The sequence below is a fragment of the Panthera leo genome, chromosome E2 (assembly GCF_018350215.1).
Source record: "Panthera leo isolate Ple1 chromosome E2, P.leo_Ple1_pat1.1, whole genome shotgun sequence".
Taxonomy (NCBI): Eukaryota; Metazoa; Chordata; class Mammalia; order Carnivora; family Felidae; genus Panthera; species Panthera leo.
Window position 1 is genome coordinate 25,257,939 of NC_056693.1, and position 17,320 is coordinate 25,275,258.

General features: G+C 35.5%; 1 protein-coding gene across 1 annotated transcript in view; it reads right to left on the bottom strand.

Moving 5' to 3' along the window:
* ITFG1 (integrin alpha FG-GAP repeat containing 1) overlaps nt 1–17,320 on the bottom strand; it is a 342,298-nt gene that overhangs the window by 58,977 nt on the left and 266,001 nt on the right. Inside the window, exon 14 of the mRNA XM_042920514.1 lies at nt 4,920–4,998. Coding sequence (XP_042776448.1) covers nt 4,920–4,998 — 79 coding nt within the window. The remainder of the gene's footprint in view (nt 1–4,919; nt 4,999–17,320) is intronic.

Genomic DNA, 17,320 nt, shown 5'->3' on the forward strand with positions numbered 1-17,320 from the left:
AATCCTGACATTTGCAACAACATGGATGGAAATGGAGGTATTATGCTAAGTGAAATAAGTCAGAAAAAGACAGATATATGTTTTCACTCATATGTGGAATTGTAGAAACTTAACAGAAGACCATAGGAGAGGGGAAGGGGAAAAATAGCTTCAAACAGAGAGGGAGGCAAACCATAAGGGACTCTTAGATACAGAGAACAACGTGAGGGTTGATGGTGGGGGGTAGAGGGGCAGGGTGAAAACGGATGATAGGTATTGGGGAGGGCACTTGTTGGGATGAGCACTGGGTGTTGTATGTAAGTGATCAATCATAGGAATCTACGCCTAAAATCAAGAACATACTGTATACACTGTATGTTAGGTAACTTGACAATAAATCATATATATATATATATATATATATATATATATATATATATATATATATATATATATATATAAATTGTGGGAAGATCAAAGCTGAAGCAATACTTGCTCACTGATATGAACTAGCATTAACTTTACTATTTTACATTCACTTTAATGCTGCTGGGAGCTCCTATATAAAGAGCCTTTCAGAATGTTCTTTAAAATAAAACCAAGACTTGGAAAGCACAATAAAATTCAATTTATCCTGATCAAAACACAAAACAAACAAAAAAGCATCACTGGTAAATTGACTCCTCCTGTCACTTAACTACTAAATAAAGTAGGATCAGCAACCTCCTAGAAAGTCAAAGGATGTACCCATTATTTAAATGCTGTTTCTGAAATCACTACAAAACACAAATCATTAAGTACAAAGTCTTAAGCCTAAACCAAAACCAAAACATCATAAAACAACAGTTTATGTTTATTAAATTTAGTCATTTTCACTTTACACAGTTACCATGGTTAAAATAGAAATGAAACAAAGATTATTAGGGATAATTTCCTCTTTTTAGGATACCCTAAGCTTTTTACAAGATGACACTTAAAAATATTGTAGTAGTATTAAGAATGTACAGGTTTTGTAGCATCTTTTCATGTCTGGTAGTCATCTGGATGTCTTCTTTGGAAAAGTGTCATTTCATGTCTGCTGGCCATTTCTTCATTGGATTACTTGTTTTTGAGGTGTTGAGTTTGAGAAGTTCCTTATAGATTTTGGATACTAACCCTTTATCTGATATGTCATTTCTAAATACCTTCTCTCATTCTGTCAGTTGCCTTTTAGCTTTGTTGATTGTTTCCTTTGCTGTGCAGAAGTTTTTATCTTGATGAAGTCCCAATAGTTCATTTTTGCTTTTATTTCCCTTGCCTCTGGAGACATGTCAGGTAAGAAACTGCTGCAGCCAAGGTCAAAAAGGTTGCTGCCTGTTTTCTCCTCTAGGATTTTGGTGGTTTCCTGTCTTACATTTAGGTCTTTCATCCATTTTGAGTTTATTTTTGTGCATGGTGTAAGAAAGCGGTCCAAGTTCATTCTTCTGCATGTCACTGTCCAGTTTTCCCAACACAATTTGCTGAAGAGACTGTCTTTTTTCTACTGGATACTCTTTCCTGCTTTGTTGAAGATTAGTTGGCCATCTATATATGTCCATTACTGGGTTCTCTATTCTGTTCCATTGATCTATGTGTCTGTTTTTGTGCCAGTACCATACTGTCTTTATGATTACAGCTTTGTAATACAGCTTAAAGTCCAGAATTGTGATGCTTCCAGCTTTGGTTTTCTTTTTCAGGATTGCTTTGTCTAGTCAGGGTCTTTTCTGGTTTCAAACAGATTTTAGGATTGTTTGTTCTAGTCTGTGAAGAATGCTGGTGTTATTTTGATAGAGATTGTATTGAATATGTAGATTGTTTTGGGTAGTATTGACATTTTAACAATATTTGTTCTTTCAATCCATGAGCATGGAATGTTTTTCCATTTCTTCGTGTGTTCTTCAGTTTCTTTCATAAGCTTTCTATAGTTTTCAGCATACACATCTTTTACCTCTTTGGATAGGTTTATTCCTAGGTCATTTATGTTTTTTGGTGCAATTGTAAACGGGATCGATTCCTTACTTTCTGTTTCTGCTGCTTCATTATTGATGTATAGAAATGCAACCGATTTCTGTACATTGATTTTATAGCCTGTGACTTTGCTGAATTCATGTATCAGTTCTAGCAGTTTTTTGGTGGAGTCTTTCAGGTTTTCCATGTAGAGTATCATGTCATCTGCAAGGAGTGATAGTTTGACTTCTTTTTTCCCAATTTGGATGCCTTTTATTTCTTTTTGTTGTCTGATTGCCGAGGCTAGGACTTCCAGTTCAATATCACTCATCAACAGGGAAATACAAATCAAAACCACACTGAGAAACCACCTCACACCTGTTAGAATGGCTAAAATTAACAACTCAGGAAACAACAGATGTTGGTAAGGATTGAGAGAAAGGGGAACCCTTCTGCACTACTGGGGGGAATGCAAACTGGTGCAGCCATTCTGGAAAACACTACGGAGGTTCCTCAAAAAATTAAAAATAGTACTACCCTATGATCCAGCAACTGTACTACTAGGTATTTATCCAAAGCATACAAAAATGCTGATTTGAAGGGATACATGCATCCCAATGTTTATGGCAGCAGTACCAACAATAGACTAATTATGAAAAAAGCCCAAATGTCCCATCGACTGATGAATGGATAGAGAAGATATGGTATGTGTGTGTGTGTGTGTGTGTGTGTGTGTGTGTGTGTGTGTATAATGGAATACTACTCAGCAAGCAAAAAGAATGCAATCTTTCCATTTGCAACCACATGGATAGAACTGGAGTGTATTATGCTAAGAGAAGTAAGTCAGGCAGGGAAAGACAAATGTACAATTTCACTCATATGTGGAATCTGAGAAACACAACAGATGAACATAGGGGAAGGGAAGGAAAAATATGTTAACAACAGAGAGGGAGCCAAACCATAAGAGACTGTAAAATACAGAGAACAAACTGAGGGTTCCTGGAGAGGAGATGGGTGGAAGGATTGATGGGCATTAAGGAGGGCACTTGTTGGGATGAGCACTGGGTGTTATATGTAAGTGATGAATCACTGGGTTCTACTCCTGAAACCAATACTACACTGAATGTTAATTCACTTGACTTTATAAATACATTATAAGAAAGAAAAATAAAAGAATGTGTAGGTTTTGTAGTTAGTGCTGAGTTCAAGTCCAGCTCTACTAGTTAAGAGCTGACTGAAACAGCTAAATTACTTGAGCTCCCGGAGCCTCAGCATCCTCAGGTGTAGACTGAGGGCTGCCATGCAAGGGTGCTATGAAATTCAATGAGATACCATAGAGTGAGTTTGCAATAGTGGCCAGCATAAAGTAGAGGCTTTATAATAATAAACACAGATCTATTAATTTTAATTCAGTTTTTTCAATAGTTTATACTACTTTATGTTAGATGAAGAAATTGTTTTTGCAACCAGTTATGAACTGTCACTATAATCTATTTTGGTTAAGCTTTCTGTTCAAGTTTTCTGTCTCAAATCTTATTTTAAAGAAATATAAATCCTTGAACTGGTTTTATGTTAGCATTTCAACCAATACTTGGGTGTCCTAGAAAGGGCAAAGCACATAAAGACAAAATTAGGTATAGAACCAGTCTTTAATGAGTCTATAGTCTAATGGGAGATAAGACAGATATAGAACTATTGACACAAGGTAGAGTGTGGTAGGTGTTATAAGAGAGGTACACCATCAAGTTCTACTGACGTTTGGTGGGAAGGGAGTTTATTTCCAGTTTTTGAAGGAGGGTTAGTGAAAGACTGATTGCCTAAGTTATACTTACTTCATTAAATGAAATAAGTACATCTTTTTTTCATGTGCTCTGGAACAGCTTACCTAGCAATTAAATTATCTACATGTTAAAACTCAAACAGAATTAACTGATAAAAGATAAAACCAACTGGTCCCAGGAACTTTTTTGTACAGTTTGATATGTATCTGAACTAAAACATAGATAAGTAATTTGTTCAAATTGTCTATATCCTTATTCAAATCTTCTTGACTAACAATGATGTACTTATTAAAGTATTTGTTTTTAGTCATGTTTGTCAATTTCTCCGTGAATTTTATTAAACAGCTTTTGTTTTATGGAATGTTTCTATGCTGAAGCAGTATTATAATTGAGAGTCTTAAGTGTGTATAATTAGCTAAAAAGGAAACTCATTCTTTTATATTTCATTTATTGTTAAGCCATTATATAAAAAGAGAATGGTCATATACGGATTCTTCCTTTTTTTGGTGCATAAAAATGGACGAGTAACAGCAACTCTTTTTATACTTCTTCATGGTTAGGACTCTAGGAATCTCAAAGAAGCCCATTAATATGTTAGGGTTCCTTTTCTTATTTAGGGAATTGAAATTAGAACAGTTGTATTTACTATGATTTGGACCTCCTCTCAGTCAGCTAGCCATCTGTCAAAAACGGACATCCTTTGCTTAGTCTTATTTCTTTTTTGTTTTGATTGTATTTCCCTTTATTATTTATTCAAATATACAACTAGAAGTTTTTATTTATAATCACATATTAAAAAACCTATATATAACATTGTAGCTTCTATTTCACATATGAGAAAACTAGAATTAGTCTAGGTTGTAGACTGGATTCCTAATTTTTACTTCTTCTAAGAATAGCTTTGTTAACTAAGTTACCACTTCACATCTTGGTCAAAATAACTCAGGTAATGTCTCCCAATTTCTCTGTTACTTCAACTGAAAAGTGAGGATAATGATTTAGCTCCAATATGGCTCATAATCGGGATATATGAGGAATGAACGTTAGTATATTTATCATAAGGATCTTTTTGTAATCTGATGGGCACAGTTTCTGGTGTGAAAACATGATGATAATTTTTGTCATCCAGCTTACCTTGCCAATATATTGATTGAAGGTGTTTTTGTGTATTATGGATATTGTATCAAGTCTTACCTGAACCATTTTTCAGATATCCATTTGCATCTACAGTTGTATACATGATATAAGGTCCAGGCTGATTTACTCCAAAGGGCTGCAATAAAAAAGGAATAAATAGTTAAGCCTACAAAAGTAAGTCATTTGAAGTTTCAGACAAATCTCTTACAAATAAATTAAAACAGTTTTACAATAATTATTATATAGAATATATGTTATATATTATGTATATTATATATATATACATATATATGTATGTATATATGTATGTATGTGTGTGTATATATACACACACATACATACATATATAGCAGTTAGAGAACATTTCCTTAAGTAGACAACCTGTTAAGTATTCAAAAGAAAACCTCTGTGGGTCGCCTGGGTGGCTCAGTCGGTTAAGCGGCCGACTTTGGCTCAGGTCATGATCTCAGGGTCAATGAGTTCGAGCCCCGCGTCGGGCTCTGTGCTGACAGCTCAGAGACTGGAGCCTGTTTCAGATTCTGTGTCTCCCTCTACCTGACCCTCCCCCATTCATGCTTTGTCTCTCTCTGTCTCAAAAATAAATAAACGTTAAAAAAAATTTTTTTTTAAATAAAAAAAAGAAAACCTCTGTTAGAAAATTCTCAACACTTTAAATGATTTCATAGTTGCATTTATAGTTATTTTATTGTATATTTCTAACATCTAATATTATTCTTTATTATATTAATGTGAATATTTTAAGCAAAATTTACTACTTTTGGTTCCACCTAGAATAGAGTTACGAGAGTCTTATTATGACATTTCTGTTGAGTATAGAATTCCTTTTCCGTTCTGGGATGGATTGGACATAGTTTACATTTTCCCAAAATAAATATCAAAATGAATAAAATCCATCCATAATAATTATAATAGATTGGAAAATATTAATGAATAGTTCCACCACATTTCTTCTCTTATGCTAGACTTAAGAGAATACATTATTTTCCAGTTTAGGAAAACACAACTGGCAGAGCCTAGTTACAGTCACGATGTTTGGCTCTAATTTGTGTATTTATTGTTCCTTACTTCTGGAACATTGATACAATGATTTATTCTCTTTATATATCAACACTAATTAAATAGAGTACAAAGAAACCAATGTCTTTAATGGGTATCCTAAGAGGAGATGACAAAATGATTAAGAAATTCTTTGAACACTTCACAGAATTCAAAATTCTACTGTTCTTCCCACTAAAGTAGAGAAAAGTTAACTAAGATATGTAGATGGTCTAATGATGTGCTAGAAAAGATTTTCCTCCAGGATGACAGGCCAGAAATAATGGATTTAATTGATATGACAATTACCTGATTGATATTTTAAGAGTGTTAGAAGTCTATGGACTTTCAATGGTCATGAGAAAACAGGTTGCTCTAAGAATGGAATTATTCATAAGATATAACTGAGTAAAAGATTCATGAGTAATACAACTACTAACAACAAACTTATCAATGAAGTCCTTTTTTTTCTTAAAATATTTTTTTAATATGTATTTATTTTTGAGAGAGAAAGAGTGAGAGCGTGAGCAGGGGAGGGGCAAAGAGAGAGGGAGACACAGAATCTGAAGCAGGCTCTGGGCTCTGAGCCGTCAGCACAGAGCCCGAGGTGGGGCTTGAACCCACAAGCCATGAGATCATGACCTGAGCTGAAGTTGGGTGCTCAACTGACTGAGCCACCCAGGAGCCCCAGTGAAGTCCTTTTCTGGAGGAAAAAAAAAAAAATATTTGTACACTTTGTACAACATATATTACTTCAATGAAAGAAAGACTAAGACTCTTTTGCAAATGGGCAAGAGAAAGCGTTGTTCTTTAGATATGCACAATTTTAAAGCAACTACAGGTAGTTTTATAGAAGTTACACTATGGAATTATCTTCATGCAATTATTCCTTTTTACTTTATAGTTTTATCATTTATGCAAATGTGTTAAAATATATTTGGTTATGCTTGTTTTAAATTTTTATGTAAATAGAACAATACTGTATGTATCTTTCTGTTTTTTTAAAACTTGCTTTTTAAAATATATTATTTTGAGACGTATTCATGATTAAGCATGTAGCTATATAGTTCATTTTCACTGCTTTGGAATATGCCATTCTATGATTAGGGTATATTTTTCATTCTATTGTTGATTGGCACTTGTTTCCTTTTTTTTGCCATGATAAACATGGCATTCTTATGTATGTCACCTGATGCACAAGTGCTAATAACATTTATCAGGGGTTATGTACCCAGAGCAGAATTGTAAAGTCAGAGGATATGAGTGCATCTTCAAGTGTACTAGGTAGTGCCAGTTTTTTAAAAAAAGTTTTTATTTAAATTCCAGTTAACATACAGTGTGATATTAGTTTCAGGTGTACAATATAGTTATCCAACACTTCCATACAACACCTGTTGTTCATCACAACAAGTGCACTCCTTAATCCCCATCTCCTATTTCACCCATTGCCCTACCCACTTCCCATCTGGTAACCAGTTTGTTCTCTATCATTAAAAGTCTGATTCTTAGTATGCCTTTCTCATTTCTCCCACCCCCCCTCCCCCGCCCTACCCTTTCTCCTTTGTTTCTTAAATTCCACATCAGTGAAATCATATGGTATTTGTCTTTCTCTGACTTATTTTGCTTACCATAATAACCTCTAGTTCCATCCATGTCATTGCAAATAGCAAGATTTCATTATTTTTTATGACTAATATTCCATTACATAGATACCACATCTACTTTTTATCCTCTCAAATATAGGGTTAGAGTTAGGGCCAGGGTTAGGGTTAGGATTAGGGCCAGGGTAAAGGTATGTGCCTGGCATCCTGCAGTTCAGAGACCTTTCCATAGAGTTAGGTTTAGGGGTTAGGGGCTAAGTGTTAGGTTAGGGGTAAGGTTTGGGTTACGCTATGTGCCTGGCATGCTGCAGTTGAACAACCTCCTCAGAGAATAAAACCCCAAACTTCTGCTGGGGTGAGAATAGACATGGAAGCCATCTACAAAGCTGAGGCAAGGAGAGGATTTGGGGCTCTAAACACTCTTTGAATAGATATTCAATATTTCCTTCTGTTTTTTCCCCTATGTTGGTAGGTAGCAATATTATTATTATTATTACTGTTGTTGTTATTTTAAGTTTTAATTTAAATTCCAGTTAGTTAATGTACAGTGTAATATTAGTTTCAGGTGTACAATATAGTGATTCAACGCTTCCATACAACACCAGGTGCTCATCACAAGTAGTGCCATTTCTTTCTTTCTTTCCCTTTCTTTCTTTCTCTCTCTCTCTCTTCTAAAGTGGTAATACAGGTTTACACTCCTACTAGCTGAATGTTGCTTCACATGCTTAGCAACAAACATTGCTAATGTGGTATACACTTCTTAATATGAATTATTTCATCTCTCCTAGGTTTATTTCTTTGGAATAGGGTATGCCCTTTCATAGTTTACTCTTGTCTCATCCCACTGAAGCTTGAAATAATATTTATGAGGCTACATTTATCACTGTGTTACAACCTCAAATTTACTTCATTACCCATGGTCTCATCTATGTGCTGGAATACTGGTATCTTGAATATAAGCAGTGTTTTCAGTGAACTTCCCCAAATGTATTCTAGACTATTTTTTGTACTTCACACTTGAAAAATTTCATACTATTATCCACAGTACCTTATTTTACAGATTTACTTAGGCATGTTTTTCTCTCTTGTTCTATATTCATTTAAAAAATAAGGTCAGCAAGTCACTATTATGAGTCTTAAAGCTGAATTTCACTTCTCACCATGGGTCGGTCACTTTGATATTGAAATCCAGATTCAATTCCTCCATACAATAGTTCTGACTATGGTGGAAGGTCCCTGGGTCCCTGGGATGTCCCAAGGTCCCACTGTAAAAAGGGTGAATAATCAGCAGTGGCACTAAACTATGGTTGTTCATTAGGTATTTCAATTTAGCCTACATTTTCTTGAAAATGACAAGGCAAGTCTGTCATTTGTAGGAAAATGACTGGCAGTATTCGTGGCTAATGATAAAATTTGAGCTTCTCAATGAAAATTGGAATTTTATTTATTTTTTAAATTTTAGAGAGCGAGCGTAAGTAAGGGAGGGGGCAGGGGTGGGGGGGAAGGGGGGGAAGAGAGAGAGAGAGAGAGGGAGAGAGAGAGAAATATCTTAAGCAGTTTCCATGCTTAGCATGGAGCCTGATGCGAGGCTCAATTCCACAACCCGGGATCATGACCTGAGCTGAAATCAAGAGATGGACACTCAATGGACTGAGTGAGCCACCTAGGTGCCCTGAAAATTGGAATTTTAGAAGACTTGTATCCACCACTGTGAGCCTGAAATATTAAAAACTTAACAACTTTTCCGATGCGATCAGTGGTGATATAACAAGTGTGATTTTATTTTATTTATTTATTTAATTAAATTTTTTAGTAGGCTTCAGGTCCAGTGTGAAGCTCAATGCTGGGCTTAAACTCATGACCCTGAGATCAAGACTTGAGCTGAGATCAAGAGTTGGACACTTAACTGACTTAGCCTCCCAGGCACCCCTAACAAGTGTGATTTTAAAATATTATATAATGAAATACGTTAATATTGGGAAGATCTGCATAACTTGGTAAACCAGTATTTTCCAAATGACCAATGCATGATGTTATTAAATCATTCATGGATAAAAGAAGATTCAAAGTACAAGACAGACCAATGGATTTTAAAATAATAGAGGAGAATCACTTCTAGAATGGTATAGTAAGGACCTCAAAAATCTCCTTCATAAAAGCAATGAGAACACTGGTAAAAAAAAATTGTCAAATCCTTTCAGGACTCTGGAAATCAAAGTTTTGCAAGCATCTGAAAAGAAAAGAACTTCAAGAAAAGAACTGAATATTGTTAAGAATAGTGCACTTTGCTGCATTTTAATTTGTCCTATTCCTATAACCCTTTCCCTAGCTCTGAAGTAGGCTTTGAAATCAGCAGCTCTGCAACTACATTAGCGTGAAAATGAAAGCATAGCAGCTAATAGAGGGGCAGAACAGGTTGGGAGCTCCCAAAGCCTCATCCACAGAGAAATGTCACTATTTGCTGTGTCTGGCAGTTTTCACCAAAGCTCTATTCTAACTATCTTTATTTGGAAAGACTGAGAACTTGCTCTGGGTGGATAGCCCTATCACACTGGAACATTTATTAAAAACGATCATTAGCAATTGCTTATTTGATATCAGTTTGGGCTAATGAGAGGTTGACCAAATCTTAAAAAGCAAAATGTGAACAAGATGTTCAAAGACGGGCTTTGAAAAGCTCTGACATATTTCTGGAGACTAGCAGGCCACACACGTGTAACACTGTTTCCAGACAAAAGACCACAAAGGCCCTAATCTCTCATCTAATATCTCATTTAAGGAAATGTCTATCCAATTATATTTGACTCTTAGGCTGAGTAGGGACTTCAGTGGCTACACACAATAGAGACTTTAAAGTATTAGCCCAGGAAAATCACTGAAAAAACAGGAGCAACAACAACAAACACCAAAAACAACAAACCCAGGGGAGAGATCTCCATTATATAAAATGTCTGGTTTTTAACAGAAAATTATGACACAAATAGGAGAGTTTGGTTCATACATAGAGGGAAGAAAAGCAGTCAGTAGAAATTGCCCCCAAGGCAGCCTAGATGTTTGACTTACTAGGCAGAGATTTTATTTTTATTTTTTTATTATTTTTTAAAATTTAGGGGCGCCTGGGTGGCTCAGTCGGCTAAGCGTCCGACTTCGGCTCAGGTCATGATCTTGCGGTCCGTGAGTTCGAGCCCCGTGTCGGGCTGTGTGCTGACTGCTCAGAGCCTGGAGCCTGTTTCAGATTCTGTGTCTCCCTCTCTCTCTGACCCTCCCCCATTCATGCTCAGTCTCTCTCTGTCTCAAAAATAAAAATAAACGTTAAAAGTTTATTTAAAAAAAATTTAAATCCAAGTTTCTTAACATATAGTGTAATAATTATTTCAGGAATAGACTTTAGTGATTCATCACTTACATATAACACCCAGTGCTCAACCCAACAAGTGCCCTTTGTAATGCTCATCGCCCATGTTAGCCCATCCTCCTACCCAACACCCCACCATCAACCCTCAGTTTGTTCTCTGTATTTATGAGTCTCTTATGGTTTGTCTCCTTCTCTGTTTTTTTTTTAATTTTTATTACTTTTGCTTTCCTTCACTATGTTCATCTGTTTTGTTTCTTAAATTCCACAGATGAGTGAAATCATGTATTTGTCTTTCTCTGACTTATTTCGCTTAGCGTAATACACTCTAGTTCCCTCCACATTGTTGCAAATAGCAAGATTTCATTTTTTTTATCGTCACGTAATATTCCATTATGTGTGTGTGTGTGTGTGTGTGTGTGTGTGTGTGTGTGTGTGTGGGTATACACACACACACCTTCTTTATCCATTCATCTGTCGATGGACATTTGGGCTCTTTCCATACTTTGGCCATTGTTGATACTGCTGCTATAAACATTGACGTGCATGAATCCCTTCGAATCAGCACTCCTGTATACCTAGTAGTGCAACTGCTGGGTCATAGGGTAGTTCTATTTTTAATTTTTTCAGGAACATCCATGTCTTCCAGAATGACTGCACCAGTTTGCATTCCCACCAGCAGTGCAAAGGAGATCCTCTTTGTCCGCATCCTTGCCAACATCTGTTGTTGCCTGAGTTGTTAATTTTAGCCATTCTAACAGGTGTGAGGAGGTATGTCATTGTGGTTCATTGTGGTTTTTTTTGGGAGGGGGGGCAAATAAGGTTTATTTGAGTTAGCTTGAATGTGGGGAAATATAGTATAAAAAACACGTCTTTATTTTTTACTTTATTTTTATTTTTTTAAAAATATAATTTATTGTTAAGTTAGCTAACACACAGTATGATACAGTGTGCCCTTGGCTTTGGAAGTAGATTCCCATGATTCATCACTTACATATAACACCCAGTGCTCATCCCAACAAGTGCCATCCTCAACGCCCATCACCCATTTTCCCCTCTCCCCTGTCCCCATTAACCCTCAATTTGTTCTCCGTATTTAAGAGTCTCTTATGGTTGCCTCCCTCTCTTTTGAAACTATTTTTTCCCCTTCCTTTCCCCCCATGGTCTTCTGTTAAGTTTCTTAAATTCCACATATGAGTGAAAACATATGATGTCTCTTTCTCTGACTTATTTCCCTTAGCAAGTAATTAATTAAAAAACCATGTTGTTGGCACATAATGCATGAAGATGTAATTTGTATGACAACAAAAGAACAAAAGAGGGGGGAGTATACTGAGGTATACTGGAGCAAAGTTTTTTTTATGCTATTGAAATTAAGTTGGCATTAATATGAATTAAATAGATTGTTTCTAAGATGGAAACTAATTCTGAGAGAAACTACTAAGAAAATAAGTTAAAAAAATAGAGTATAAGAAACAAGGGATTTAAAATCCCATCTAGATGGTAACCCAATTAGAGCTGGAGTGGCCATACAACACTTTAAGACAAAATACACTTTAAGAGGAAATTTGTTACTAGAGACAAAAAGGACATTTTATAATGATAAAAGGAGATATAATTATACATTTTTTAAATGTTCATTTATTTTTGACAGAGAGAGAGACAGAGCATGAGCAGGAGGGGCAGAGAGAGAGGGAGACACAGAATCTGAAGCAGGCTCCAGGCTCTGAGCTGTCAGCACAGAGCCTGACATGGGGCTCGAACTCACAGACCATGAGATCATGACCTGAGCCGAAGATGGATACTCAACCGACTGAGCCAGCCAGGCACCCCAAAAGGAGACATAATTATAAATGTACCTAACAACAGAGTTCCAAAATACATAAAGAATTGATGGGAGAAATAAATAATTCAACAATAATGGCTGGATACTATTATAATTATCAAAAAACCAGTTTTATTAATGTATAGTACAATGAGGCAGATCAACAAGGAAATAGATGACTTAATACTATAAATCATTTAGATGTAGCAGATGTGGAAAGAACACTGCACTCACCTCCAGCAGAATGCATATTCTTATCAAGCACACATAGAACATTCTCCAGGGGGAACCAAGTAGTAGACCATAAAACAAGCCTCAATAAATGTAAATTCACAAATGTATGGAAAATTATTCAACCGACTTGTAAATAACCAGTGGGTAACGTAACAGAGCAAGAAAAATTCATTGATATGGTTTAAAATTCCTCACTACAAGCAACCTGTCAATAACTGCCACTTGTTCAGCCTCAGTATAGTATTAATCTGAACAGGAAATCAAACTTCCCCATTTTCTACTATACATGTGTGAGAAGTAAAATTTTTTTCATGTATTTCAACGAAAACAACAAAAAACTGAATGCAAAAAGAGATAGAAGAATCTTCTGTCTTCTATTATGCCAGACATTAAAGAGATTTAAAAAAAAATGTAAAGCAATGCCACTCCACTAATTTTTTAATTTGGAAGGTATAATTAATTTTTTCATAAAATATAGGTTATGTTAACATACAATGGGTTTATTGTTATTTTTAAATGAATTAATAGAAATATTAGCAATTATTTGTTTTTGGTTTTTTTAAAAAATGTTTTTTTAACGTTTATTTATTTTTGAGACAGAGAGAGACAGAGCATGAACGGGGGAGGGTCAGAGAGAGGGAGACACAGAATCTGAAACAGGCTCCAGGCTCTGAGCTGTCAGCACAGAGCCCGACGCGGGGCTCGAACTCACAGACTGCGAGATCATGACCTGAGCCGAAGTCGGCCGCCCAACCGACTGAGCCACCCAGGCGCCCCAGCAATTATTTGTTTTTAATTTCAAATAGAGTAGTAGTGATAGACATAACTCAAAGAAAACTCTTTGGGGTCCTTAGACCAAGAAGTTTTAAAACCACTGTGTACATAATGAGTAATAAATCCTGCTTTGCCTTCCCCATTTGAAATGATATGACTGATACCTCTGCCTATAAATCTTTTTGGTCTCTTACTCTATATGTCATAGCATTACACATGTTTCAGAGTTGTTTTTTTTTCTTCCCCAAGATAGTGCCACTTGGCATTTGTATGAATACTCAGTACAGAATATACTAAAAAATGATCATGCTTACACTGAGTGCCAAGATACTTGGAATAATTTTTACCCTGTGTCTCTTCTAATACAGTAGAAGTGCTAGGAGTATTGCTATATCTTTAGTATCTTTTACATATCTTTATTAAGAATTTCTGAAATAATTCCTCTAGTTCATGTAAGTATTTATGCACACATCTTAAATTCCTTTAGGTAAAACCTGAAAAGGTAATATGCCAGGAGCCCAAACTATGGGAATGTCAATCAGGAATGATGATAACACATCTGTGAGTTTCACATTAATTTCTTCTTCACACCTCCTCTGAAATGGATTTTTGTTCTGTTATGGACTGAATGTTTGTCTCCACCCCAAATTTATATGTTGAAGCCACAACTCCTAATGTGCTGATATCTGGAAGGTAATTAGGGTTAGAGAGGTTATGAGAGTGGAACCCTCGAGACACCACAGAGCTTGCTCTCTCTCTCTCCATGTGCTCAAACCTAGAAAGGCCATATGAACACAAAGCAAGAAGGTGACCCTTGGCAAGCCAGGAAGAGAGCCTCCATCAAAACGTGACCATACTGGTACCCTGATCTTAGACTTCCAGGTTCCATAACTGTGAGAACATAAATTTCTATTGTATTTTGTAATGGTAGTTAGAGCTGATTAATACAATAATTTTAGGCCTGTGAGTTATTCCATATATTTCATATATTGAGAGTATTTTAGGTATTAGCTTTTCAAATCCTGAGAATAACAATGTAGTTTTTAGAGTCAGACAATATGGATTCAAATTTCTCCTCTTTAATTTATTTTCTGTGTGATCTTCGGCAGGTTACTTAACTCCTCCCTGTTTCAGTTCCCTCATCTTAAATTAAGGATAATCACAGTACCTCTCTCATAGGATTATAGTGAAGACTGAGCAAATATGTGTAAAATAATTAGAACAGTGCCTGGCACACAGTAAGTATTCAATATGTACACATTATTGTTTTTTAATTTTGGTAATGAAATCTCCTTTTCAATTATGTTGAACTATTAAGTGAGCAAAATTATTTTGATTATAACCAGAAACATTTATCAAGTTCACCTTCTTGTTTTTTTTTTATTGTAGGATTTTAAAACTACATGAATAATTTCTTTGCAAGAATTTATCTTTGGAATAAAATTCCACTTCCAAGTATACATAATTGCTGTGTAAGACAAAGATGGCCTATAGTAAATCCCTTTCCCCAATGTCCAGGGCTGTGGACTGGACTTTCAAACTTTAGAAAGCACTGAACACCTGGAGTGACTGTTAAAATACAGATGGATTGAGTGCATCCCCAGATGTTCTTATTTCACATGTCTGGGTGAGCCCTTGGGAATGTGCATTTCTTACACTTTCCAGAGATGCTGATGCTGGTTGTTTGGGGACCCCACTTATCTACTAGGACTACATTTTGTATACTTTATAAATATTATCAGCTTATGAGAGTATTTAGCATACCCTAAGTTTTTGTTTAATGATTGGATTTGATTCAATACAAGAGAATAAAACCATTGATTCAGTTGGGTACACAGAAAACACTGAGACACTTCTCATTCTTTTCAATTGCTTGTAGTGGTGCGGAATTTTTTTTTTTTTTTTTTTTTTTATAGTAGCAATGCACCTTTCTTAACCAACACAAATTTTGCAAAGCAGTAAAATGAGAGTTCATAGAATTGAAATTTCGCAGATTTGAAAGGCAGAGAGATTCAAGTTGGGAATCATTAAGCTTTCTGAATTGTGTGATATAATATGAAATGTTTATTTACTTTAAATTATTTAGCTCTTAAAAGGCATGATCTGAAAGCATTTATTGTGTAAGTGCTTTCACATGGCCTATACTATTATGACTTGAGCATACTCAATTTTCATCTGTAACTACAAAATAGTGTGACCTTTTCCTCTTAAGGGCAAACTTAAGGCTATCAGATAGGTATATAAGTGAAGTGTAGGGTCTTGTAGGAATATGTGTGGGAGTAGAATTCCCTTGACAAGCAAGGAAGCAAGTAGTATACATAAGAAAATATGGATATTTCAGCATTAAATAACCTTTATTAAATTTGCAAGCAAATTTTAATTTGCAAGTGATTTAAATTGAGAGAAAGAGCAATCATGTAGATGGGAGCACTCCTATCTTGAGCACTAAATCAGAGTATTTCAAATGAGAGAATCTTATAGCTTGTATAGTTTCACAAGAGATAGTTTAAAATGATTTGGAGGGAACATCTCTGAAACAGCAAATATTTGACTGAATGGATATTTAGGGTGCTAGCTTAAAAAGTTTAGTTAATCAGAGAAAGATGAGAGTAACTTTTACTTTCTATTGTTGTTATTCTGCCCAGATGTCTGCAAACATTTTATCTATAGAGCCAGATAGACAGTAAATATTTTAGGCTTTGTGGACCATAAAGTCTTTCATTGCCAGTTACTTTGATATAGCATTAAAGTAGCCATAGATAATATGTAAATAAATGAGTGCGGCCGTGTCCCAATAATACTTAATTCACAAAAACAGTCAGGAAGCTGGATCTGTCCACTGGATGGTGTTTTCTTGCCCCTGTTCTATTCAACAGAAAGAACAATAAGGCAGAAATTATAAAATTCTAAGTAGTTTGTCTGATATGGATGATCACTCTACCATAAGGTTTATATGTGCCAATGATGTGTTTTAACGTTTAGAAATGTTTTCCACATACATGGGATAAGGAAAAGGTACTTACTATAAATGGGAAGACTTGTAACAATACATAAAGTAAACAATCTCTTTTTTATCACTTCCTATATTAAGTGAGTAATTATGGGGTTCTTCACCATTTCACGAGAGTTTCTTCCTTTTTACAGTAAGACATCTAAGTTCCTGAATTGAACAGAGAAAGACACAGGTTTTTGGTTTTTTTTTTTTTCCCCTGGTTTGTAAGTGGGGGAAGAAGGCTGAGTCAGGGTCTAGGAATGGACCTGGTGCTGCTTTGGAGGTCCTGAGTTTCATCTGAAGTTTACAGACACACTTTCGAGGATGTAACCTGTAGTAAGTGGTACAGTAATCTTGGTTGTCTAAGTGTTAAGAGTTCTTGCTTAATGAAACAAATGCATACTAGTTTCTATAAAATGAACTGTTTCCTCTTTGAAATTCCTCCCCCCTACAGAATTCACACTGAGGTCAACGTTCCCCCCTACACATTCCTATGGAGACCTAACATCCAGGATTAGCAAGAAGTGTATTAAATGTCTTTTTTTTTCGAGCTGCCCACTTTCTTTGAAGACACTCTTGAATTGTTTTTGCTGTGGACATTTGATTTCCTAAACAATCCAAGCC